This window comes from Bufo bufo, chromosome 6, assembly GCF_905171765.1.
Source record: "Bufo bufo chromosome 6, aBufBuf1.1, whole genome shotgun sequence".
Classification (NCBI taxonomy): domain Eukaryota; kingdom Metazoa; phylum Chordata; class Amphibia; order Anura; family Bufonidae; genus Bufo; species Bufo bufo.
This window is the reverse complement of record NC_053394.1, coordinates 286,866,612-286,894,561: the sequence shown is the minus strand read 5'-3', so window position 1 is coordinate 286,894,561 and position 27,950 is coordinate 286,866,612. Positions and strand designations below refer to the sequence as shown.

The following is a 27,950-nucleotide window of genomic DNA, read 5'->3' as shown; positions in this document are numbered from 1 at the left end:
GAAGACTGCTGGAAACGAGGTACTTTAGTCCACATAGCGATGGTGCCAGCTTAAAAATGGTTAAAGCAGGTGACAGATTCCCTTTAAAGAGATCGTCTGGTTTCCTAAATTGATGACCTATACTCATCAATATCAGATCAGCAGGGGTTTGACTCTCGGCATCTAAGTGCCAGCTAAGTGCTACATTGTTCACTGTTTACCTACTCGCTGTTCACATTGCAGCAGTAGGCAGTGTAATTACAGCGCTTTTGTCCTATTCTATACTGCTTCCCATTCAAGTGAATGGGACGGAGGAGAGTATTTACACCTGCTTGTCGTACGAGCGCTGTATTTCCTTCATACAGCTGATCTGAGGGGGTGCCAGGACACCTGCCAATCTGATATTGATGATTTATCCTGAGGAAACTCAGGATAAGGCCCCATTCACACGTCCGCAATTTCGTTCCGCATTTTGCAGAACGGAATTGCGGACCCATTCGTTTCTATGGGGCCGCATGATGTGCAGCCCAGATACGGAATTGCGGACCTGCACTTCCAGGTCCGCAATTCCGTTCCCGAAAAAAATAGAACATGTCCTATTCTTGTCCGCAATTGCGGACAAGAATAGGCATGTTCTATTAGTGCTGGCGATGTGCGGTCCGCAAAATGCGGAACGCACATTGCCGGTGTCTGTGTTTTGCAGATCTGTGGATCCACAAAACACGCTACGGACGTGTGAATGGACCCTAATCCCTTTAACAACACTGTAGTAAGTAAATTTAGGACCTTTTAAACCCTTCCCCAAACCACCTATTCCTGGCCCAGGACTTTTATCCTGATTTTTCTGAGACTTTATGAATATTGGGAACTGCCTCTGCAAACTATTACGAGCTTAATCTGTTCACACACATCCTTATTCATTAGGGAGTAATCGCATGCAGCGGATCATGTACAGAAACTGCAGAAATCCATGCGCTTGCTGCCAAAACAGCCCCATTCAGATGAATAAAACAGATTTTCAGTCACGCAAACTTGTGCAAAAAAATATGCCAGGCCTACTACCCTTTCCCCACAGAAACATGTTGACTAAGGGCTCATGCACACGACCATATGTATTTTGCGGTCCGCAAAAAATAAGAATGACATCTGTGTGCATTCTTTATTTTGTGGAACAGAACAGATGGCCCCTAATAGAACAGTACTATCCTTGTACGTAATGTGGACAATAATAGGACATGTTCTATTTTTTCGCTGAACGGAAATACGGAGGAGCGGAAACGGAATGCCCACATAGTAACTTATGTTTTTTTTTGTGGGCCTATTGTAATGAATGGTTCCACATACGGTCCGCAAAAAAAACGGAACGGACATGAAAAGAAAATACGTTTGTGTGCATGAGCCCTAAGGGTAATATCTGACTCATCCACAGTCTCACTAGCTCCTGTTGGTGTTCCTCAACTCCAGTCCTCAGGTCCCACCTACCAGTCATGTTTTCAGGATTTCCTTAGTACTGAACAGGTGATAATTGGTGTCAATGCATAAGGACTTGCATGCATGACCGGCAGGTGGGTCCAGAAGACTGGAGTTGAGGAAACCTGCCCTAACTCACTGACATGCGGCCTCTGCTCTGCCAATGTATTTTTAGGCAGGGATCCTTCCTAATGTATCTAGTAAGTACTGTTCACCTGTCTGTACCGCTTGTATTTTTCATCGTGGCACAGTGTTAGGATATTCTGCTCGGAAATGTGCAACAAAAGCTGAGGGTACAATGCAGGTGCCACTAGAGGGAGCTTACTCTATTACTGATGTGTTAACTTCATAACCTGTATACAGTAAGCTCCCTCTAGTGGTGGCTGCAGGCAGCAAACATTCCATCTTCAGATCTTTGTCTATGCAAGGGAGTTGGAGATCTGTGTCTGAGAAAACTGCGCTCAAACCACTGTACAGATGTGCTGGCGATTTTGCGTATCAAAGTACATAAAGTGCTAGTCGATGCTGTCTCTAACCACCATTGAAATTTCACTAACTTGCACTGCAAACTTTTCTTTCATGTTTTATTAGTAATGTTTGTAGGAAACGGCAGTAACATGACAAATACACTTTCTCTTGTGCTGTTCACCTTGGGAAATTTCAAGGGATTGGCTTCTCGCAATACAAATAGCTTCCCCACAAGGAACCTAATCACATGTGCCGGAATGCATCATGAAATCGGTCTCATTAGCCTTAGGAATGTCTGATTCAAAAGACCATAATGCATTGCTAAAAAGGAGGAACATGGTATTTCTATCATATATTAATACTATGTTGACCAGAATGCATTACACGTTATTGGCTAATATTGAGATGTAGTGGGGGTTACAATGAGTACAATGTATAGCCAGGCATGTTATAGGTCTGAGAATTAAAATGATCTTAATGCATCATGGCAGGTAGTTGTGGCCTCCATGGTAAGGGGTGGATGGAGCCACAATGCAGTGAAGAGTGGAGCCATTTAAGTAGAAAAGAAAAATCTGTAGGATTTGTATGGCTCCCTACATGAGAACTTGAAGGACCAGAATGCATTGCAAGCTATGATGTTTCACACACCTTACACACACAAAACACTAGGACCACAATGTTTAAGCTACTGAGAGATGTCCTGTTTCTACTGAGCTTTGCCTACCCTGCTGGACAGGTGCTGAGACCATCTCCACAGCAGTGATGATAATGACTAAGCCAATGTCAATTCGGAGCCGACCGAACCTGCACCTCTTGTCCTTGTATGACTATGTTAACAGGAAAGGAGAGAAGAATCAAGGGTACATAGCCAAAATCTTGTCCCTCCCAACAAGAGGGGATTAGTCCCACTGAGAGTCTCACTGTGCAGTGTCATAGACTCCCAGTTCACTGAGGGACTGCTTAACTCTTGTGTTTTGTTGTGCTGTGTAAATGTGAGTGTACTGTATATATATATATATATATATATATATATACCGTATGTGTGTGTGTGTGTGTGTGTATATATATATGGTGTGTAGATATTTATGTCATGGTGCCTCTGGCCTTACACACAGGGATCTCTCCAATGCTGGGGCTGTGCCTTGAAGATAGGAGAGAGTTGGGGGCAGGATGTTGTCATTCTCCAAGCCCCAGGCTTCGGATTCAAGGGATATCCCTGCGTTTTCTCCCCGAAGTCCTTTGAGGGGTATATCCTATACACAGAATGAGAATTGAGAAATCCCTCATTATTTTACATTAAACACCATCAGTGGTCTCTCCTCTCTCTTTTGCCAGGGGCTCTTCTTATCTTGGTCATCCCCACCTTCAGATTGGTCATTAAGGTCCTCATCTGGGCTGGTCATAGAATCCCTTCTTAGTTCACTGGTGCTGCTGCGGGAACTGTCGCCTCTGCTGCGCCCTCTCCTGTTCATTACTGGGCAAGAATCAGAGGCCTCATCAAGAAGTGGTGTGAGTGAGCTGTCTTCTGGGGAGCAGCCACCAGCAGTCCGACTCTCACTTAGACTCTGTTCACCTTCTTCAGCAAAGACCAATTTGGAGTAGGTCAAGCTAGAAGGATGATGCTGTGACCTCCCACCTCTCCCTTCGTCTGGCCCGGGTTTCACTTTAATTTCATTGACATCCACACCCGAGTCCAGACTGGCATCATTGCTACGTATCTTGTCTCCAGTCTGCAGGTCAATATAAGAATGACGCACCAGTGCATTAGAACGTCCATCTAGTGACACAAACCAGGCTCTTGGGTGAGGTTTGACTCCAAGTTCTAATAGTTTCTTCTCGGTCAGTGCTTGAAGTTCTCCATTCAGTTGTGCCATTGTGGACTCATTAAAAACTACAGGAATGGTGACAGAACCATGATTACCCCAGTTTTTTCCTTCTTGGTCTTGTGAGGAGCCAGTAGATGCCCCTTGTTGGTAGTTATGAGTTTGCTGAAGTAATTGTTGACGTTGGGCATGATCTTGAGGAGCAAAATGATGAGTATGTAAAACTTGGGTGGATCCTGATTCACTTTCTGTCTGCTCTTCACCTTGTCCGCTAGGATTTTCTTCCGATGATAATCTTACATAATGAGCTGGAATGACTAGTGTGGGCATAGCATGTCTATACCCCCCTTCTTTCATGTGATCAATGGATCCACAAAATATTAGTTGGCCAGGTTGCGTCAAAGATGTAGGGCGTGATAATGGATCTGCAGACTGTGTCATCAAATAATCAGGTGGTTTTGAGTCCCCTATCACATGCTTGAAAGGTGGTGGAAGCGGAGGAGGGGATGGCGGAGGGTCTCTGGTGCCACCTCTACCTCCTCTCCTCCTCTGCTGCCCCTTCCCACCAGTGCCATAGCCTCTTTTCATATCTTCTGAATCCAGTAAGTCACCAGAGCGGGCAGATTTTAATGGGTAATCATCTCGAGGACCTGGTCTTAATGGGAGAGTATCTGTAGAATGTTGAATGGAGGAACGTCCACCAGGCTTACAAAAGTCCTCTCGAGAAGAAAAAGCAGAGCGCAGAACTGGAGTCCTAAGGTCACTGTCAGCAGTAGAGGTGCTGTCCAAGTGGCTGGTACTGATAAGGTTAAGGTGGGAGGTCGAGGTTGCCTGGTCCCGTTTGGGCTCATTGAGGCCAGAGAGCTGCAGCTTGTGATGCTGTTGTCTTGGTTTGAGACATCGCCTCCTGCCAAAAGAATAGATTGTAAGAATATTGCACTAGGACTCAAGTCTCAGTGATAGAAATTGTCTATGAGGAGGTAAGTTCTAGACTTGACCGGAGTGAATTGTTGGATGTCCTATATCTTGATTTTTTTCAAAGAATTTAATACTGTGCTGCATAAAAGGGTTGGTACAAAAATGAGAAGGCTTGGACTGGAAGAAAGTGGCTCAGGGTAGTTATTAACAGTACATTCTCAGATTTGGACATCTTACTAGTGAGGTACCGGAGGGGTCACTGTTACTATTGGGGCACCAAAATGGGCAGTATTGGCTCCTATTCTTCTTGTAGAAGAATTGCACATTATGTATAACATAATTTACACAGAGGACAGTATACTGCTACAGATGGATCTGGATCGATTGGAAGCTTGGGCACAGAAGTGGCAGATGAGGTTTAATACTGATAAATGTAGGGTTATGTACATGGGAAGGAAAAATACATGTCACCAGTACATACCAAGTGGTAAAACACTGGGAAAAACTGACATGGAAAAGGACTTAGAAATTTTAGTGAACCGAAAACTAAGCTGTAGAAACCAATGTCAGGAAGCTGCTGCCAAGGCCAATAAATTAATGGGGTGCATCAAAAGAGACTTTACAAATCACTAGTCAGACCACACATGGAGTACTGTGTACGGTTCTGGGCTCCTGTGAACAAGGCAGACATAGAAGAGCTGGAGAGGGTTCAGAGGAGTGCAACTAAAGTAATAACTGGAATGGGTGGACTACTGTACCCTGAAAGATTATCAAAATTAGGGTTATTTAGTTATTTTTTAAAAGACGACTGAGGGGAGATCTGATAACCATGTATAAATATATCAGGGGTCAGTACAGAGATCTCTCCCATCATCTATTTATACCCAGGACTGTGACGAGGTTTCTAAGGGCAGAGAAACTATGGAGTGTTTGCTAGAGAAGGTTGAGATGGTGAACTCATTAAGGGTGCCTTCACATGAGTCAGATTTTGTCACAAAATTTACATGACTGGAAATCAGTTCCATTCATCTGAATGGGGTTATTTGGCAACAAGCACATGGATTTCTTCAAACTCCATTTAGGTGAACGGAACTGATGTTTAATCGTAGAAATTTCAACCTAATTTGCCTTGTGTGAAGGCTCCCTTAGAGTTACTAAATTACTGGAGATGGGTTGTTGATACAGGGTATTGAGTAAAATTGGCTTCTACCTCATAATGTTTGGCTGAATCAGGATGGACGTATGTCTTTTTTCAGTCTTAGGCCTCATGAACACGAACGTGTGACGGCCAGGCCCGTGCTGCGGACTTCAATGCACAGGCACCGACCGTAGGGCCGCTGCCTGCGGACGCGGACCCATTCAATTGAAAGGGGTCCGCGATCCGCATCCAACGGTACGCAAGAAAGTAGTGCATGGACAGAAACCTGTTCCTCCGTTCCGCACCAAACCTCGGGATTGCGGATCCATTAAAGTGACTGGGTCCGCATCTGTCATGTGGGGTGCACACGGCCGGTGCCCATGTATTGCGGACCCGCTGTTTGCGGGCCGCAATACGGCCACGGCCGTGTGCATGAGCCCTTACTAATTATGTTACAAAAACGTGGAGAGGCAATTAAAAGGAGCATACACTATTAAATGATTGTGCAGTTGTACAAATCTCCGGACTAGAGAAGGTTCAAATAAATATTTATTTGTGAAAAAACAAATGCCATAAAGAAGATAGAGCTTTTACCTGCAGTAATATATTAACAGGCAAAGTAGGATGAGGACCAGGAGTGTAAGTGCACCCAGAATGGAGAGCAGGAAGATAGTATGGTACCCAGCGATGTCCACACCACTCATAAGTGACATCATACCTGAGAAAAGAACAAACGGTTCAGAAATTAGATCAATAACCAATCAGATGCAGCTAAAATCCTGATAGAAAATTACCACTGATTCAAATAGGAAATTATATGTAGGAGGTAAAGAGAAAAAGAAGGTCTTACCACGACCAGTAGATGGAATCGCTGCTGCCCAGTAACCCAGTTTTGGGTAGGAAAACGACCAGTACAACTGTTGTCCATCTCTTCGCACCACACCCATACCAGCACGTACCCACAGACCTTAAACAGAAAAAAGTAGCCAGTCAATACAACAAGAAGAAATAAAATGACATAGACCCAGATGTACTATTCTATCTGTGCCAGAAATCTGTAAAAATCTAGGGTTTCTATATTTTTCCCTTTATGAGCAAAAAGGGGATAGAAGGGACCGAGCAGAAAGTGGAAAAGCGTTGGAGCTTAAGATGTGCCATTTTGCACAAAAATGGTGCCACAATTCTGGTGTAAAGATCTGTCTCTTGGTAAGCCAACCAATATTTGGTATAGAGTCAGAGAAAAGTGTCTGTCCCTGCACCACATTTATCATCCAGCCTGAGGCCCTGTGATAAATCTAGTGCAGGTCTAAATGGCCTGTCTAAGCTTACACCATCTATAGGATTAGTAAATCTGGGCCATAGTCAACATAAGGTGAGTTTGTTGGGTGTGACCCAGGAGTTCACATACCGGTCTTTGGCTCAAATTTCCAGGCAGGTATACTGCTGGAAGGTGCGAGACCACTGTCCGAGGGAATGGGAAGAGACAGCTGAGCAGGGCCAGTTAGATGAACTTCAGAACCATTCCCCGTAAAGAGATGGACACTCACTGCAGCAACAGGAAGTAGCTCCACCCAGCTGGAGTTTCCTGGTTGTAAGCACAAGAGAAAGAAGAAGACAATAGCCAAGTGAAGAAAGAACCTAAGCCATCAGTAGTGAATAAAAGCTACACAAGTACATGTGTAGAAGAGGAAATACCAGAAGGTTTCAGTTTATACTTCACTGCCTGGCATCCAGATGAAAAGGACATTTGGGAGGAGCTATGTGAGCACGTCAGTCAGGTGCTCTCACCCAATCGGCATTGCAGGGAGTGTCCTCAGAAATGCTGTTTGGGGCTGTTGACTGACAGAACTCGCTTCCCCATGTCCTTTTAAGCTGGATACCAGGCACCAATCTCTGGTTCTGGGAGTTGAGCATTGGAAGCTCTTAACTGTTTATTGTGTTCCTCTTTTCTGTAGATATAACTTAACTGTGGAGAAGGAATTAGGTTACACAAGTAGAACGAAGCTTATTTAAAGGCAACCTTGGGAATGGAGGATGTAAGTAATGTGTGTAGAAAGCCCCTTAAAAAAACAATCTTTTATGTCAATTTTATATCGATGTGACTCTTAATATCTGTGCCCAATGACCACAAAATAACTTAGGAGATAGAAGAGAGCAATCTTTTCTGCTGCTTAATGCCTTATAAGACTCCCTATAGACTGAAAGATTTCAGTATCTGGGCCCTGGATGAGATTATGCTGCAATTATTACTTTGAATCTGTAAAGTGCTGCAGATATGAAGACACTATAAATAATTAATAATATGAGCATTAAACCATCTCCCTTGGCTCACAATAGGCTTCTTATGAGCTGCATTGTAAATGGCATTCCCAGACATGGCTTCAGAGGAGAAGACTATACATAGACATGTCCGGGTCTAGCACAACACAAAATGGTGCTCAACCATAGCAGAATATTGGTTTATGTAAGGAATACAACATCCACTATGATTATGATGGCACCTCCACTAGCACAATGGAAAGATGTTAACCATAGGCATCATGACGGGTAGCTTTCCAGACCTGCAGAACGCAATATATTCTGTAAGAATTAGCTTACATCTTCCATTTATAATTCAACCTATATCCTAGTATTGCATACAATATGAAGGATATCATACTCAACATTCCCAGTAATTGGCAACCTATTAGATTTTGGGGATCCCCGTTCCTTAAAAAAAATAAAACAATAGATTTAGGGTACAGCCAAATGGGGCAGATTTCCTGCCAAAGAATTTTCTACGATTCCATCGCACAGTCTGCAATGATTCCAAAGCAAAATGTGCATGTGTCACATGTGGAGTGTGCAGCGTATTTGCCACAGAATTCACCATATGCATTGCAAAGGGTGAACTCTGCTGGGAAAATCCACAGCATAAATTTACACCTTGTAAGGCTACTTTCACATTAGGGTTTTCAATTCCGCTATTGAGATCTGTCATGCTTTTGTCCCTATTCATTGTCAATGGGGACAAAACTGAACTGAAGTAGACGGAATGCTTAAAGTAGCAAAACATAATACAAATATATAAAATATAAATTTGGCATTGCCATAATCATACCCACCTGAAGAATAGGGTCATCATGTCATTTTTAGCAAACAGTGAACGCCATAAAAACAAAACCCAAAAATACATAGTGAAATTGTACTTTCAGTTAACCCCAGACAATTTTTTTTTTTCAAATTTTTCTCTATAAGATATGGAAAATGAAATGGTGGCATTAAAAAAATACAACTTATTCTGCAAAAAAACACTTCACATGGCTATGTGAATGGAAAAATAAAAAAGTAATGGCTTTTGGAAGGTGGGGAAACAAAATTGAATACACAAAATTGGCCCAGTCTTTAATGGGACATGAAGTTGCTTCAAGCAGACAATCATGTTAATATTTTCTAGATAGGGTGGGTTGGGCTAGAGGAAATCTAATTTTCAGCATTACAGCAGCACTTGCCTCCCCCACCCACCCTATTTTATTCCTACCCCCATTGCTGGATTCAGGATCGGCTCCAATAAATGCTGGGAATCCTCTCATTTGGTGGAGGTTATTTGCAGTGGTGAGTGAAGAGGACAGTTGGTTATAAGTGGAGGATCGGGGTAAGCGAGCAGACTTTCTCTGGAACTGAACCAAGGGCTGACTGCGGACGCCTGTAAAGATAGACCAGAATTATATATTCATATGATGTCACACACATAATATGGGTGAGGAGCTGAGCGCACTGTCAGGAGTTTTTGCCTATCAATGTCTCTATGTTCTCTCCTTAGTTTAGGCTGGGTTCACAGCAACCATAAAATAGCATACAGTATTTTTTTACAAGCACATGGTATGAGCCATGCATTCTGTGCATATATTATACCTTCCATCTTTCATATGGGGATTCTGTAAAACCAGCTAATTTAGCAATGTACAAAGGAACAGTTCCTTCAGATCTGCTCCAGTGTCTAGTCTCTGTGCTCCAGACAGTTATATAAAGAGTGAAGTCATTAGGAGCAAACCAGCTGTCAATCCACTTAGCCTGAGCGGCCAGATCTCTACATAATGCACAGAGAGTCACCAAATAAAAAGGGATCGCATTTATGCATTACAGTGTCAGTAAATACGGGGTTTCCAGTGTCCTGTGTGAACAGGGCCCCATTATGTCTATAGACCAGTAAAGGTCCCACTGGAGACTAGTTTTTAACAGGCACAATGATGATCATGGCATAGAGTGAAAAGGCTTTAAGCTGGTTTCTACAGTATACAGGCTTCTCTCTTTCCGTGAACCTTTAGGGTACGTTCCCACAGAACGGAGAAACAGGAGATTTACCGCATGGAACTGCAAGTGGAAAATACACAGGCTTTATAATAGTAGCAAAATGGATGAGGCTGTAAGAAATCTCATCCATAGGCCTCATGCACACGACCGTTGTTGTGGTCCGCATCCGAGTCGCAGTTTTGGTAGCTTGGATGCGGACCCATTCACTTCAATGGGGCCTCAAAAGATGCGGACACCACTCTGTGTGCGGTCCGCATCCGTTGCTCCGTTCCGTGGTCCGCAAAAAAATTATAACCTGTAGGGAGGAGAGTAGCACCATTTCAGGAGGTTCATTAACAAGACTAGACTGCATCACATAACATGGAAGCTGCTCTTGCTTTTTATATAACTACTAGACATTAAGCCCATTACAATAACGGGCACTAGAACAGTAGTGCATAAACATTAGTAGGAACGGTCTATATTAAATGGCAAAGGAACTTGACCACACTGACTGGTGGCTGTGGCTGGAGGCCGAGACTGGCGGCTGTGGCTGAGACTGCTGGCACTGACTGGTCGCTGTGGCTGAGACTACTGGCACTGACTGGTGGCTGTGGCTGGTGGCTGAGACTGCTGGCACTGACTGGTGGCTGCAGGCAGCATGTGGAGCGCCGTGTTCTGATTGGTTGGCGCGCTGGTGTGAGCGATGCGGGGGCGTGCTATTATTAGGGTTATTCCTGCAGTATAGAAATCTTTTGCTAGAGCTAATTGTGCATTGTGTGTGTGTATATGTTTTTATTTATATATATTACTCTTTTTATGAGGCAAGGTAACCAAAAAATGTCTGTTCTAGCACAAAATGGCTGTTTTTATTATTATTATTATTATTTTTTTACAATGTTCACCTGACAGAGTAGATAATGTGATATTTTAATAGAGCAGGTCATAACGATGCGGCAATACCTAATAAGTCAATAATTTTTATTTTTTTTGGATTTACACAATAACATTTTTATTTTTTAAATCATGTTTTTGTGTTTCCATTTTCTGAAAGCCATAGTTTTAAATTTTTTTGGGAGATTGCCTTAGGCCTCTTTCACACTTGCGTTGTCCGGATCCGTCGTGCACTCCATTTGCCGGAGGTGCCTGCCGGATCCGTAACAACGCAAGTGAACTGAAAGCATTTGAAGACGGATCCGTCTTCAAAATGCGTTCAGTGTTACTATGGCAGCCAGGACGCTATTAAAGTTCTGGCTGCCATAGTAGTAGTGGGGAGCGGAGGAGCAGTATACTTACAGTCCGTGCGGCTCCCAGGGCGCTCCAGAATGACGTCAGAGCGCCCCATGCGCATGGATGACGTGATCCATGCGATCACGTCATCCATGCGCGTGGGGCACCCTGACGTCACTCTGAAGCGCCCCGGGAGCCGCACGGACGGTAAGTATACTGCTCCCCCGCTCCCCCGCTCCCCACTACACTTTACCATAGCAAACAGGACTTTAGCGTCCTGGAAGCCATGGTAACCATTCAGAAAAAGCTAAACGTCGGATCCGGTAATGCGCCGAAACGACGTTTAGCTTAAGGCCGGATCCGGATTAATGCCTTTCAATGGGCATTAATTCCGGAACCGGCCTTGCGGCAAGTGTTCAGGATTTTTGGCCGGAGCAAAAAGCGCAGCATGCTGCGGTATTTTCTCCGGCCAAAAACTGAAGGCATCCTGATGCATCCTGAACGGATTTCTCTCCATTCAGAATGCATGGGGATAATCCTGATCAGGATTCTTCCGTCATAGAGCCCCGACGACGGAACTCTATGCCGGAACACAACAACACAAGTGTGAAAGAGCCCTTAGGTAGGATCTCATTTTTTGCTGGAAGAGATGATGGTTTGATTGGTACCATTTTGGGGCACATATGACTTTTTGATTGCTTGGTATTACACTTTTTGTGATGTAAGGTGATAAAAAATAGATTTTTTTTTGGCAGATATTGAAATTTTTTATGGTGTTCACCAGATGGGTTGGATCACATGCTATTTTTATGGAGCGGGTCATTACAGACATGACACCTAATATGTGCATTTTTAACATTTTATTTTATACAATAAAAGCATGATTGAAAAAAATCATGTTTTTGTGTCTCCATTTTCTGAAAGCCATATATATATATATATATATATATATATATATATATATATATATATTATATTATATTATATATAATTTTTTTTTTTATTTTTTTTTGGACGATTGGCTTATGTAGGAGCTCATTTTTTGTGGGATTAGGTCACGGTATGATGGTTCTAATTTTGGATACATATGACTTTATCACTTTTTATACCATTTTATGGGAAGTGTGGTGGGCAAAATTGCAATTACATCATAGTTTTTCATTTTTATTTTTTTTTGTGTTCACCATGCGGTAAAAGTAACATGATCCTTTTATAGATCAGGTCCTTACGGACGCGGCGATACCAAACATGTTTAATGTTTTTTATTTTTTACTTTTTTTTTTTTTTTTTTTTTTTAATTCTTTATAATTTTATCAACAAGACAAACAATATATCCAGAAATTTAGTCCTGGACACAAAACATTGAACAACATACATTGGGGCATTCAAAAGTTATGTACGTGATATAATCAGTACAAGCAATCAATAGTGATGACACATACTTATCTCATTTTCATGAATCTAAGACGTATTGGCAGATTGGAGCAATAGACGACCTAGGGTCCCCTTCAGTTGACCCACAAGGTACCATTCCGTCAGTGTAAACGGGCTCATTATTAACCTGATCTCCTCATCGGACATACAGTGGGCAATAAATGGTTTCCATTTCTGGAATAATCCCTTTGCCTGTCGCTCTTTTCCTGCTAGGGAATTCAATCTTTCCAAATAAAACACCCTTTTTAACTGTTCTATTATACTTTGTACCCCCGGTGCGTCAGCTTGCAGCCATGTTTGTAAAATACTCCGCTTAACCACCATGCATATCGTGTGAAACAAACAAGGTAATCCCCTTTGGCCACCCCCTCCCTCCTCATAATGAAACAAATATAATTGGGGGGGATAATGGAAACTCTCTTCCCCAGATTCCCTTAACTAAATTCCCTACCTCCTCCCATACCTTCTTACTTTGTGAGCACGTCCAAATTCCATGAAATAGATCTGTAAAACCAACTCCACACTTCGGGCAATTAGTTATCCTATCCGGTTTTGCTGGATGAGGGGGAATATTAAAGCCATAGATAGCGCGATACATTAGCCTAAACTGCGTATCCCTCCATGACTCGTTAATCACATGTCTCCTAACCACTTCCCAGCCTTTCAATATCTTTTGTGCCACCTCTATATCCTCTAGTTGCTCAGCCCATTTCCCAAACCTTATACTGCTATCTACGACCCCTTCTTCCTTCCTCATGTCAGCATAAATTGTGGAAATCGAGACCTTCCCTCCTCCCAGATCTAGGATTTTATCCAAAATGTTCCTATGACACTCCTTCTGTACCAAACCTAACTGATTTATCACCGCTTCCCTTACCTGGGACCATTGAATGGTTTGAAAAGGTGATAGTGAGAACTTTGCAATCAACTCTACACATGTTAACCATCGAGATTCAGTGTCATGCAATAGATGTTTTACAGTTACAATCCCTTTTCTCCTCCATTCCTCAAATAATTTATTCTCCTTTCCTTGTATGAATTCCGGATTATTCCATAGGGGAAGGTGTTTGGAAATCCTATAGGATAACCAATATTTTTTCCGGAGAGTCCTCCATGTGGCTATCGTATCTTTAAATAGTAAAGACTGTTTTATCCACCCCGGAATCACCGGTAACCTCGCATGCAACAACGTCACCAGAGACCAGGGAGCACAGAATTCCCTCTCCAACGATAATGCAGAATAAAAATCAGACCCATTTATCCAGTCACTAATATGCCTCGCCATGCAAGCCAAATTGTATCTCCTAATATCAGGAAAGGCAATCCCTCCCTGTTCAATCTCCTTCGTCAAGGAACTCATTGGAATCCGCGGCCTCTTGCCATGCCATAAGAAATTCTTAAACGCTTTTATAATTCTTGATATATCCTTATGTTTTAACAGAATAGGGATAGTCTGCATGGGATACAGCAGCTTAGAAACCGACATCATCTTGATTAAATGATTTCGCCCCAGTAACGACAACGGGAGATCATGCCATCTTTGTAAATCTTTAACTATTTTATGTATTAATGGGTCATAATTTAGTCTATATATGGACTCGGGAGTGGCCCCCACCTTAATACCCAAATAAGTTATATGGGAACGTGCAATTGGTATACCTCTCAAGTCACCCCCCCCCCCCCCCGCCTCCCCCCGCCCTTCAAAAACAGGAACTCGCTCTTTGCTTTATTAATTTTTAACCCGGAAAGAGAGCCAAATTCCTCCAGCGCATCGATAACCCTCCCAATATCCCTAACAGGATCAGACAGAAAAAGCAAAATGTCATCGGCAAACAAGGCCGAACGCATCTGCCGTCTACCCACCCTCAAACCCTCAAACAATTCCTCTGAGTTCAGCCATCTCGATAGTGGCTCTATCGCCAGATCAAACAAGAGGGGAGATAAAGGGCAGCCCTGTCTGGTTCCTCTCTGTAACTGAAACGAATCCGACAGATACCCTCCAGTACATACCCTCGCCCTAGGTCCTAAGTACAACCTATCTAAAAGCGTGCGAAACATTCCCCTTACGCCTACTGAATCTAGGGCGAGACCCAGCCATTTCCAATTGATACTATCAAAAGCTTTTTCTGCATCCAAAGTAAGAATGGCTGGGTCCCGCCCAAGATACTCCGCCTTTCCTGCCACTGATTGAGCCAGCAACACTTTCCTTAAGTTGGTGACGGCCGCCCTACCCTTAACAAACCCTACCTGCGCAGGAGATATCAAGAACGGGAGGACCCCTGCTAGCCTATTAGCAAGTAGTTTCGACAGAATTTTAAGATCATGATTTATTAAGGATATTGGCCTATACGACGTCATACTCTCCGGGTCTTTTCCAGATTTATGCAGTAATATTATGTGGGCCGTATTCATATTCTCCGGCACTACCCCCCCCCTCAACTAAATGGGAATAAAGCGATGTCAAGTACGGAACTACCTGAGTATCCATAACTTAAACCCATCTGGGCCTGGTGCTTTCCCCGAAGGAAAAGATTTAATAGTAGCTTGTATTTCCACTGCCGTCAAGGGAGTGTTCAAGACCTCCAGTTGCTCATCTGTCAGCCTTGGCAGAGATATCCTTTCCAAAAAGGCCTTCCCCTCCTCCACCCTATCCCCCACATTCTGATAAAACTCTTTCATAAAACATCCAAATAACTTGTTAATCTGCTTTGGTCTGTGCTCCCTGGTCCCATCCCTATTTCTTACCCCCTGGATATGGTTTACTGAGCGCCTTCCTTTGGCCAATGAGGCCAACAGCTTCCCAGATTTATTGCCAAACCTGTGCAAACTAGCCTCCAATTGAGACTTTTTTGACACCTCTACTTTCTCTGCCCAAGCTTCAAAGTCTCTCTTAGCTGAGACCCAGCGATCCTTGGCAGTCTGGGTCTGAGTTAAGAGAAAGTTACTGTATGCATCTCGTAAACATACGCTTGCTTTATCATATTGTGTCCTCGCAACCTTCTTAATAGCGGTGACATAGGCTAACAACCTACCTCTCAAGACCACCTTCCGCGTTTCCCAAAATAATACCGGACCATTTACATGCTCCCTATTGTCCTCCACGAATTCCATCCACCACCCCCTCATTAATTTCACAAACTCCTCATCCTTTACCAGATAATTGGGAAACCGCCAGATGAAATCACTTCCCCCAGTATATTTTTCTCTAATATCCATAATAATTGGAGAGTAATCAGAGATTACCATGTCACCTATGATAATGTCCGCCACTCTATGCACTAATGTTGAGGACAAGAATAGATAATCAATCCTAGACCAACTTTTGTGCGCATGCGAGTAGTGGGTAAATTCCCTCCCCTGAGGGTTAGGAGTACCTCCAGACGTCCCTGAGAGACAACGACTCGGCAAAGCCTCCCAGGGAGTATTGATGACAACTCCCCCCAGCTGCCTTCCTATCCTCATTATGATTCATCACTGCGTTAAAATCCCCCCCCCCCCCCCACTATTTTTGCACTATGCGTATCCTGCAAAATTCTGGCTCCCATTAAGTCAAAGAAAGCTTTTTGCCCTTGATTTGGGGCGTATAGATTATATAGACTGAAGTCGCCAAAAGGACCTGAGATGTGAAGATGTAACATCCTCCCCTCATCGTCTGCCTCTTCTACATGAACAGTATGGGATACATGGCGACCTATAAGAACCAAGACTCCTGCCTTCCTATTTACAGCTGCGGACCCATACACTTTTCCCACCCACAACTTCTTCATCCTTTAAAAGTCCGCTGTCGACAGGTGTGTCTCCTGCAACAAGGCAATATCCGCCTTCAACCTACGTAAATGTCTCAGGACCTTCATGCGTTTGTTGGGAGACCTCAGACCTTTCACGTTCCATGAGATTATTCTCATGAATTTATCTGCAGCCTAAGACCCACCTGTCGACAGAAAACCCCTCCCCACCTTTCCGTCGTTGCATAAGTTGTACCTATCAAAGCACTGCCTCCCAGCCCGACAGCACTCTGGTTATCATTACACATTAATCGCTTGTATGATGCCCCACAATAAAAATAAAAAACTATGAAGAAAAAACCCAGCCATAATAATATCATGACCGATGGAAATCGTTAACTCTAACAAAAAAAGTTTCCCTAACCAGTCATGTAACACCACAATTTGGTTAAGAACTTCCTTTTTTCAGGCAATAGACGCGTCCCAACACCACCAATTAGGTTTATATAGCATATAGTCCCCAGGAATCACGTAATGTCCCTGCAAACCTTCATAATAGACTGTAGTAACATAACATTATCAGGACAGATCTAATGATCTAATGAACCATGACTACACCTGACATAGAAATCACAGTCCTCCTGTTTTTCTCAGAAATTTGGATCCCGAAGACTTTTGGAATTTGGACATCCTCTGCGGAAAAGATAAAGAGTTCTGAGACGCCCTATTCCATTCATTGCCACCATCTCTTGCTTCAGCTCCTCTTCGATTCTCCTCCCCTTCCACAGACTCCTGTCTGTTACCCATCTGAAGCCTCACGAACTCTTCCGCCTCCATATGATCGGTGAAATGCTTGGAACCTCCATCTGGCAGCTGTATCCTCAATATCGCAGAGTATGCCAGCTGAAACCTGTTTCCAGCCTTAAAGAGGGTAGTGCAGACTGTCCCGAAAGCTCTCCGTTTCCGCGCTACTTCCGCCGAATAATCAGCAAATAGCAGAACCTTAACACCGTTCAGAATCAGCGGCTCCCTTCTTGCACGGTAAGCCCGCAAAATGTCCTCCTTATCAGAGTAATCCAGGTACTTACAGATCGCTTGCCTCGGTCTCTGATCCGCTCTGCCGTTATTAGATGTTTTCTGATCTCTCCAGGGCCCCACTCTGTGAGCTCTCTCCACTTTCCTTCTTCCTCCCTGAAGACCCAGGGCCTGCGGCAGGACCACTTCAAACACATGGCGCAATTCCGCTGCCAACACCGACTCAGGTATGCCCACCAAACGTAAATTACTTCGCCGGGACCGGTTTTCCAGGTCCTCGACCCGATCATTAAGCTTCTCAGCCAGTTGAAATAATTCCCGCATTTTCTGCGTTGTGTCAGTAGCCTCCTCCTCAATGCAGGCCACCCGCTGCTCCACTTCAGACACTCTGTGATCCTGCAACTCCACCTCCTCTTGTAGTTTGTTAAGCGCCGCATGCAGGGTTGTGGACAAAGAGGCTATAATATCAGGCGCCAACTGTTTCGCCACTTCAATGGCCAGTGTCTTAACATCCATCGTTTTGCCCGACGTTTCAAATAAGTCCAGCTGTGTGTTAATAGCCGGGGCATCCTGCTCATCTGCTGACGCATGCTTTGGCGAGGGAGGAGGAAAAGGCGCCATCATAGGACAGGGCCCGTCTTTACTTGCGGTATCAGCAGCTGCCTGGGTCGTAGTTTTCTGCCCGCTTCTCAAAAGATAACGCTCCATACAAGGCTCCTACTCTACACTGTAACAGTGATGACACTCCAGCTGTGCTCAGAGAAGCAGGACAAGCAGATATTATTCGGCGGTGCAGCAGAGCGACTGTCACACGCGTCTCTACATGCCCGCGCCGGAACCGGAAGTCATTTTTTACATTTTTAACCAACTATGTGTGTATATAGGAAGGTTTTTTAATTTATATTTTCTTTTTTTACTTTTTTTTTCACTTTTTTAAAAAAAAAAATTTGGACCCAGACCCACTTGGTTCTTGAAGATCCAGTGGGTCTGATGGCTTACAATACACTGCAGTACACTATATAGTGTATTGAACTCAGGGCTGGGCGATATGGCCTAAAATCTATATCGCAATATAATTTGAAGCATGTGCGATAACGATATATATCGCAATATATTATTTTCTATATTTTGGGGGAGGGGTTAAACTTTTAATATAATACTGAAAAGAGGGGGAGTAGAAGGGAGGGACTGTGGCCACTGCGCCACCAATGAATATAGTTAATGCTTGAATACAAACATAGCCTGAGTGTGCCAGCCATATCCCATACCTGGCGTCTATGACTGCGCGCTGCGATCTGCCGCAATTAACCCCTCAGGACCTGAGGGGTTAATTGCAGCGGATCGCAGCGACATAGAGGCCGGGGGCTGGGTATGGGATATGGCCGGCACACGTAGGCTACGTCTGTATTCAAGCATTAACTATATTCATTGGTGGCGCATTGGCCACAGTCCCTCCCTTCTACTCCTCTCTGTTCTCACTGGTGGCCAGCGGCAGCTGCACACAGTGGGAAGGGAGGGAGCTTAACCCTTCAAGCATCGGGCCGCTGCTAGGGCAGAGCAGCGGCCTGATGGTCAGCCCCTTCCAGACAGGGGTCCCTAAGGACTGCAGCATGCAGGGGTGTTGCTAGGGTCTTAAAACATCAGGGGCATGAGCCCAAGGCATGTCTACCCCAAGCCTCCCCCCCTCAAAACTGAGCTCCTCCACTCTATATGCTCGGCGCCCCCTACCCACAGTATATAAACAGCTCTCCCACCCACAGTATAAATGCACAGCTCCTCCACCTACAGTATACCGTACAGTACAGACCAAAAGTTTGGACACACCTTCTCATTCAAAGAGTTTTCTTTATTTTCATGACTATGAAAATTGTACATTCACACTGAAGGCATCAAAACTATGAATTAACACATGTTGAATTATATACGTAACAAACAAGTGTGAAACAACTGAAAATATGTCATATTCTAGGTTCTTCAAAGTAGCCACCTTTTGCTTTGATTACTGCTTTGCACACTCTTGGCATTCTCTTGATGAGCTTCAAGGAGGTAGTCCCCTGAAATGGTTTTCACTTCACAGGTGTGCCATGTCAGGTTTAATAAGTGGGATTTCTTGCCTTATAAATGGGGTTGGGACCATCAGTTGCGTTGAGGAGAAGTCAGGTGGATACATAGCTGATAGTCCTACTGAGTAGACTGTTAGCTGCTTTTTTCTTGCCATAATACAAATTCTAACAGTCTATTCAGTAGGACTTTCAGCTGTGTATCCACCTGACTTCTCCTCAACGCAACTGATGGTCCCAACCCCATTTATAGGGCAAGAAATCCCACTTATTAAACCTGACATGGCACACCTGTGAAGTGAAAACCATTTCAGGGGACTACCTCTTGAAGCTCATCAAGAGAATGCCAAGAGTGTGCAAAGCAGTAATCAAAGCAAAAGGTGGCTACTTTGAAGAACCTAGAATATGACATATTTTCAGTTGTTTCACACTTGTTTGTTATGTATATAATTCAACATGTGTTAATTCATAGTTTTGATGCCTTCATAGTCATGAAAATAAAGAAAACTCTTTGAATGAGAAGGTGTGTCCAAACTTTTGGTCTGTACTGTATATCCATAGCTCCTCCACCCACAGTATACAGTATATGCACAGCTCCCCCACCCACAGTTTACAGTATCTGCAAAGCTCTCCCACCCACAGTATACAGTATTTGCACAGCTCCTCCACCCACAGTATACAGTATTTGAACAGCTCCTCCACCTACAGTATACAGTATCTGCACAGCTCCTCCACCAACAGTATACAGTATCTGCACAGCTCCTCCACCCACAGTATACAGTATCTGCCCAGCTCCTCCACCCACAGTATACAGTATCTGCACAGCTCCTCCACCCACAGTATATGCACAGCTCCTCCACCCACAGTATACCGTATATGTGCACAGCTCCTCCACCCACAGTATACAGTATATATGCACAGCTCCTAGAAGCAGTTTATAGTGTAACACACTGATGGGCGCATAAACAGACATGGATGAAAGTGGACTTACATGTAGCTTCCCTGCATTGCTTGCACTTCTTTGTGCTCCTTCACACTGGCACTGGTTGCTGCTGGGCTGGAAGAGGCAATTTACACATCCCTTTTACTGGTACCAGCACTGGTGAGGACAGGACACAGCAGCTCTGTAATCTGCTTGTCCTGTCTGGGATGCGGTGCTCAGCTGCTTAAGGCTACTTTCACACTAGCAGTAGGACGGACCCGACAGGCTGTTCACCCTGTTGGATCCGTCCTGCTGCTATTTCGCCGTGCCGCCGGATTGCCGCTATGTCCCCATCGACTATAATAGGGATGGGGGCGGAGCTCCAGCGCAGCATGGCAGTGCGCGGTGAGAGGCCGCCGGACTAAAAGTCGGACATGCAGTACTTTTAGTCCGGCTGCCTCTCGCCGTGCACTGCCGCGCTGCGCCGGGGCTCCACCCCCGTCCCCATTATGGTTAATGGGGACGGAGCGGCAGTCTGGTGGCACGGCGAAATAGCGGCAGGACGGATCCGACAGGGTGAACAGCCTGTCGGATCTGTCCTGCCGCTAGTGTGAAAGTAGCCTAAGGGCCCAGGATAACTACAGGACGTTCTTCATAGACCCATACTGAGCCACCAGTGCGGGGCTGCTGGCTCATTCACCTACACTAGACTGGCAGTAAATGGAGCTGCTAATTATATGTTTAGTGTGTCTCTTGCTAAACTCATACGGAGCTGCCTAGCTGGTGGCTCAGTGCAGAGCAATGGAGAAAGTGCTGGCCAGAGGTTCGGGGCAAAATGCTTGCCGGATCTAGGTGCCTAGCGACGCCCCTGGCGGCATGGAAGGGGTTAAACAGTTATGGAGCGCTGTATCCTCATTGGACGCCCTGCTGCGCATGCCCAGTGCAAAACTGGTTACACACACACACACACACACACACACACACACACGGAGTTTATTATTATAGATTACTGATATGCAAGATGTAGTACCTGGTGATCCCAGCAGAATTTGCACAACATCTTCATAGAGGATGAGTGTGGCCGGTCGCTCAGGAACCAAGTACAGGCTAACAGAGGCGTACACTGCAATAAAAACATATTAAGTGAGCAAGAGAAGTAAAGAAATGGATGAGTCTAGATGGCTCCATGTAATGGGTAAAGAGGAACTTATCTTAGGGTTTAGCCTAGAGATGTTTACTCTCCATTGGGGTTCATACTGGTCTGTAAGGCTAAAATCTGTTCTGACCAGTCAAGTGCTTCAAACCCAACAAGTCATTTTATGGACCTTACTTTTCACACAGGAGACATCATCATGCAGAAATAGGACATTTTTCTTAAGGTTTTACCTCAAAGTTAAAACATACGTATAACATATATTATTTTTTCCTCTCAATTAAACCAAGGAAGTGTTCACCTGGCAGACCCAGATTCATAAATGGGTTTCCACTGAGGCAATGGTGGTATGCTTGATACTACTCCTACTTCCATATGGTGAGCAAGTGGAGCTGTCATGGAAAGCCAATCCATGCAGCTTACTTTGAGCCTCTCTAAGCACACAAGATTTCTGCTTGTGGTGGTCTCATTCTGTTAGATTTTTTGCCTCAACAGGTGTTGTCACATCGTCAAATAGTGCCTTGTGGTCAGACAAGTGACAATGCCATGCTAAAAGTGACCGAGCTCTTCACTTTGTAACTAATGTTTCTCTATGGAATCTGTACATTGGGTTTTAGGCATCTAATTGGAGGAACTTTCAGCCAAGTAGCTTATTATTGCAAGATGTTTAGGAAGATGGGAAATATGTAAAAAGTCATATAAAGAGGAGGATTTTTTTTTGGAGGAGAAGGAAAACACCAGGAGATGGATGAAAGAAAATTGTGTCAGAAATTGTATGTTTTTTTTTTCTTTTTGTGACCTTGGATAAGAGACAGGAAACAAGATACATCCTGCAAGACCGGGAGAGGAAGAGAAAGCAGCAAACAATGGTATAGAGACAATACTCAACATAAAGGATGTCCAAAAAGTCTCATATGGCAAAAAAATGTGGATATAAAGAGCAATGTTCTATATGTAGAAAAACCGCCAATACTTCAAATTGCGGCCTTTATTTGCTTGACAGAAGGTGAGTGAAGACATATGGATCGGTCTACAACCGTTTTGCGTACACACACACGCCTTCTCCAGGCCAATCGATGTGTCTTCACCCATCCGTGTAAACCTACTGTGAAGCAAATAAAGATTGGAATTTGAAGTACTGGTGTTTTTCTACATATGGACTATTTAGAAGTTTCTCCTTTTTTCACATTGAATACAAATTGTGGAACCACTAATCCCAGAATGTGAGCTCCTGAACGAGGTTAGGTGCTGCCGGCGTCTTTTCTGCTGTTTGGAATAAAGTAGCAAGGGTCCTATGATTTTAGCATGTGCTCTGTTATGAATAAAATAGCGTACTGGTAGCTGACACATGTATACAACCAATGAACGACTGAGAAGCATGAGGCACAATAAACCCCAGCGAAGTGAGGCGCTAAACATTATTTTAGCTCACGCTGTCTCCACAGTACTTGCCACATCTACATTAAGGCTAAAGTATATTAAAGGCAAGTAGTGCATAAGTCAGCACTGTGACCACTCCCAGGCACAGCTGTGAATGAGCTTGCCAGGAATTCCACTATATCTGACCAGTGTGGACAGGTGGCAAAATAAGTTTTCCAGTATGAAAATAACAGCAGATGCCAGGCCCCCAGTCCACCCAGGATCCTGAAGAAAGTATTCAAGAACTAAAAGGGTCACAGAGGTCAGTTCAGAGGACAGCTTTATGAGCCAGTGAAGAAAGTAAGAGCCTAAGAGACTCACTAGGGTAAAGTGTCTGTCTAGGGAGAGTTAGGATACATTTTATTACTGTCAAGGCCTGTCTTCTTAACTTTTCCACCAAAAGCGTAAATCTACAAATGACACAAATATTAATGGCCTTGTCCTACTGTAAAGAAACCGTCATTATCTCTATATGCTATGCAATGGAGCTCATGGTGCAATGGAGTCAGACATTGTACGCCCTCATATACTAGCTTTTACACTACTATAGAAGCTACAGGTGAAGTCGTATGTTTCATACACTATAGCCACATTCATTAGAACTGTTTTTCACAATTCCTGACACTTAATCCTGGTACACATTACCTTTCTTAATTCATTTAGGATAACTACTATATTTCAAGAATGTGAAATGTCAGAATAATACTAGAGACAATGATTTATTTCAGCTTGTATGTATTTCATCACATTCCCAGTGGCTCAGAAGTTCACATACACCAAGTTGACTATGCCTTTAAATAGTTTGGAAAATTCTAGAAAATGATGCCATAGCTCCAGAAGCTTCTGGTAGGCTAATTCGCATCATTTGAGGTCTACCTGTTGTTGTATTTTAAGGCCTACTTCAACGCCCACTTGACTCTTTACTTTGCATCATGGAAAATTCTAAAGAAATCAGCCAAGACATTAGAAAAAGAATTGTAGATCATTACAAGACTGTTCATCCTTGAGAGTAAGTTCCAAATGCCTAAGTAACAAGTTTGTCTGTTCAATTGATAATATACAAGTTTAAACACCATGAAATTGTGCAGCCATCATACCGTTCAGGAAGCAAAAGCGCCCCGTTTCCTAGAGATGAAGGTACTTTGGTGTGAAAAATATACATCAATCCAAAAACAACAGCAAATGACTTTGTGAATATGCTGGAGAATAGGGGTACAAAAGTATCTACATCAACAGTGAAATGTGCCCTATATCGACATGAAGAAAGAAGAAGAAGTCACTGCTCAAAAACCACCACAAAAAAGCCAGGTTACAGTTTGCAACTGCACATCGTGACAAAGATCTTGGTATGAAACAATAATGGAACCGTTTGGCCGTAATGACTATTGTTATGTATGGAGGAAAAAGCGGAAGTCTTGCAAACCACACATTACCATTACAATTGTGAACCGCAGGGTCACAGCATCATTGTGTGGGGTGCTGTACTGCAGGAGAGACTGGTGCACATCACATAATAGATGGCATTATGAGGAAGGAAAATTATTTTGAGATATTGAAGTAACATCTCAAGACGTCAGCCAGGAATTTAAAGGTTGCAAGCAAATGGGTCTTCTAAATGGAAAATTACAGCAAGCATACTTCCAAACTTGTGGAAAAATGGGCAGCTAAGTAAAAGTAACGTAGTGGCCATCACAAAGCCCTGACCTCAATCCCATAGACAATGTATGGGCAGAGCTAAAAAAGCACATTATCATAAGAGTATATAAACCAAGCATCAACAAAAAGATGATATGTATAAGCAATAATACCAATGGGGTAGCAGGATATAGCTTTCAATTACTTACACCCACTACTGCAGACAGTACAAAACGATACCCGTACACTGCAAGGTATGAAAATAAGCAATCATAAATCCACTGTTGCGCTGCCAAATTGGAACACCCCCAGTAGAATGACCCAACTATATAAGCTACCCACCATTGTGGTCACGATCCCTGGATCTACTTGGCTGAATGATCTAGGGAACAAAACAAGAACCTGGAGGTTGGATACTGGACAATCACAACACAGTGTACTGCAGGTTAGTCGACTAACCAGCACTGCACATCCTTAATCTGTACAGTTATAACCCGCCTGAGGATTCTAGCTCGCAGGTTGTCACTGTGATAGATTATTGCAGTGGGGGTTCTTGATACAGGCCGTGGTGGGTAGCCTACGTAGTGGTGTCATTCTACAGGGGAGAGGGGATTCTAATTTGGCAGCGCAACAGTACAGTAGCGAGAAATGAAAAAACATGTGTGATCAAGGAGGACTACAAACCTGACTCAGTTACACCAGTTATTTCAGGAGGGATCAGATAAAATATCATCAACTTACTGAGAAAAGCTTGTAGAAGGCTACCCAAAACATCTGACCCATGTAAAACAATTTAAAAGCAATGCTAACAAATGATAACCAAGTGTATGTAAACTTTTGGGAAATGTGATGAAAGAAATGATCTGAAATAAATTATGTATCTCTAGTACTATTCTCACATTTCACATTCTTGTTGTAATATAGTAGTGATTCTACAGGACCCCATACACATTAGGGTATTGTCAGCTGAACCTGGAAAGTTCAGCCAAAGTCTGATGTGTGTGGGAAGCTCCCAACTCTCCCCCAACAGATGATGTCAGAGGAGAAAAGGATAGGGTGAAGTGAATATTTTCGTCTGATCCTTTTGTTCTTCCGGGAGATAGGCTGCGGCCAGAAGTGTCTGTCAATGGCTTTCTTCACTCTCCCTACTCAATAAACATACTGTACATGTTCAGCCAAGACAAAGTCGGGAGAGAGTTCAGCCAACAGCTATTGAATGTGTATGACCGCCTTTACTGACCTAAGAGACGGAAGGTGTACTAGGATTAAATTGAAAAACTGATTTTGAATGAATCTGGCTAAGGTATATGTAAACGTATGACTTCACCGGTACCTGCAGATGGCAATAGAGCTCACTGTGCTGCACACTGCTTTATACAGCTCCCATTAAGGTCAAAGATAGCTTCTCAGTCGATACGCTTCTTCTAGTAGTGGCTGCATACAACTAGACTAATATACTTCATCAAGTCAGAAACAAGAGATCCCCTATTCATGTATTATTATGAAATTAATCAGCATAAACTCTTGAATCTACTTTTAATAACTAGTCATAGTCCCTTAGGTGGAGCTCTTGGGGATGACTGAGGCTGATCCCACTTTTTGAAGGTGTTCTATGACTGATGAAACATTGGCTTCAAATAAATCATAACCACAAGTGCCCTCTCCAAACGCTTAATTGTAACTGGATCACCCTTATCGCCTACTTTATGATCTAAGATAAATCATTAATAAAATAATCTTCTCAAAAAATGGGACAATGAAGAGTGATCCCGACATTTACCATGCTGAACCCAAGCAGGTACCAGCTTACAGTAATCTGCAAAGGATTTACTTCATCAGTGACCCAGTGATATATTACCCAAAGAATTTCCATTGGAGCACATAACCGAGAACCAGACACAACACACAGATATACACATACATATGGCATGTCTCACAATCCTTACGTGGAAGTCTATCCACCCGCCAGGGCACAGAGTTGGTCACGTAGCCTCTTTTGCTAGCAGTAACAAGAACCCAAGTCCCCAGTCTGTAGCTGATGCCCAGCATGGCCACGCCATCCTGATCGGTGACTCCAGAAGCCAGGCCACTCTGATTCCCGAATATGTCCACCACAGCCGAGGCCAGGGGCGACAGGTCTCCATTTTCGTATACTTGAACTTTTAGGTTGATTTCTGCCAAAGACACATAGGGGCACAGTTGTTTACACCAAGAAAAGCATGTTGTATATTATGAGAATTGTAAAATGAAAGACCAATAATGAGGACACATAGCATAATGCAGAAACTGGTATCAGAAGACAGATGGATATTTCAATCACATTTTTCTAAATGTAGAGCAGAGGTTGCAACTGTCAGCTCTTGGGTGCAATATCTGTGGCCCCACATTGTAGCATGCACATGAGGTAGCAAAGCACGCTCATGATGCTGGGGAATATTGGTGTACTATTATATATCAGTTTCAGACCCCAGATTCCTAACTTTATGATCAATCCCTGACCTTTTTTGATGTGGGCATTATGAACAATTCTAAAGGAATTTTACTACTTCTGCTTTGTCCTGTTATTATTTATTGAATTAGTTTCATGAGGCTTTCACAGACACAAGGATTAGTGTTAAGCACGAATATTCGAATAGCGAATATTAATCGCGAATATCGCAACTTTGCTAATTCGCGAATATTTCGAATATAGTGCTATATATTCGCTATTTCGAATATTCAGCATTTTTTAACATCTGAAAACATGATTCCTCCCTGCTTCTTTCTTGTGGGTCAATGAGTCATTGGTCCACAAGCAACTTAAGCAGGAAGGAATCATGTTTTCATATGGAAAAAAAATGACGAATATTCTAAAAAAGAAATATATAGCAATATAGTGAATATATTCGTTATTTAGAATATTCACATTTTTTTCCTATCTGTACAGTTGTTCGCATACTCCTCCTTGACAAGCGTCCCTGTCACCATGGGAACGCCTGTGGTTTTGAAAATACCATTGGATCTAAGTTTACCCTGAGATCGTGAAAACTCAGATCCAATGGTATATTCTAACCTACAGGCGTTTCCATGATGACGGTGACGCTTGTCGGGGAGCAGTATGCCAAAGTGGAATAACAGTACACATAAAAAAAAATAAACTGAATATTCTAAATAACGAATATATTCGCTATATTGCTATAACTTAGTTTTTCAGAATATTCGGCATATTCGTCATATTCTTTTTTTAATTTAGAATATTTTTATTTTTCCCTTACAACATATAAAAATTC

The 27,950-nt window shown here is 43.3% G+C and overlaps 1 protein-coding gene across 3 annotated transcripts in view; it reads right to left on the bottom strand.

The window, feature by feature from the left end:
- Positions 1 to 2,029: 2,029 nt before the first annotated feature.
- The window catches only part of FAM171A2 (family with sequence similarity 171 member A2), a 43,216-nt gene continuing 17,295 nt past the window's right edge, over positions 2,030 to 27,950 (bottom strand). Inside the window, exons 2-9 of one of the 3 annotated variants that reach the window (XM_040436662.1) lie at positions 26,619 to 26,855; positions 21,505 to 21,597; positions 9,317 to 9,481; positions 7,205 to 7,381; positions 6,647 to 6,763; positions 6,391 to 6,514; positions 3,281 to 4,647; positions 2,030 to 3,170 (exon numbers count right to left, since the gene is read on the bottom strand). In XM_040436662.1, coding sequence (XP_040292596.1) covers positions 3,121 to 3,170; positions 3,281 to 4,647; positions 6,391 to 6,514; positions 6,647 to 6,763; positions 7,205 to 7,381; positions 9,317 to 9,481; positions 21,505 to 21,597; positions 26,619 to 26,855 — 2,330 coding nt within the window. In that variant the 3' untranslated portion in view covers positions 2,030 to 3,120. Of the gene's footprint in view, positions 4,648 to 6,390; positions 6,515 to 6,646; positions 6,764 to 7,204; positions 7,382 to 9,316; positions 9,482 to 21,504; positions 21,598 to 26,618; positions 26,856 to 27,950 lie in introns of all 3 variants that reach the window. The other 2 variants (XM_040436659.1, XM_040436660.1) reach the window with 2 other exon arrangements.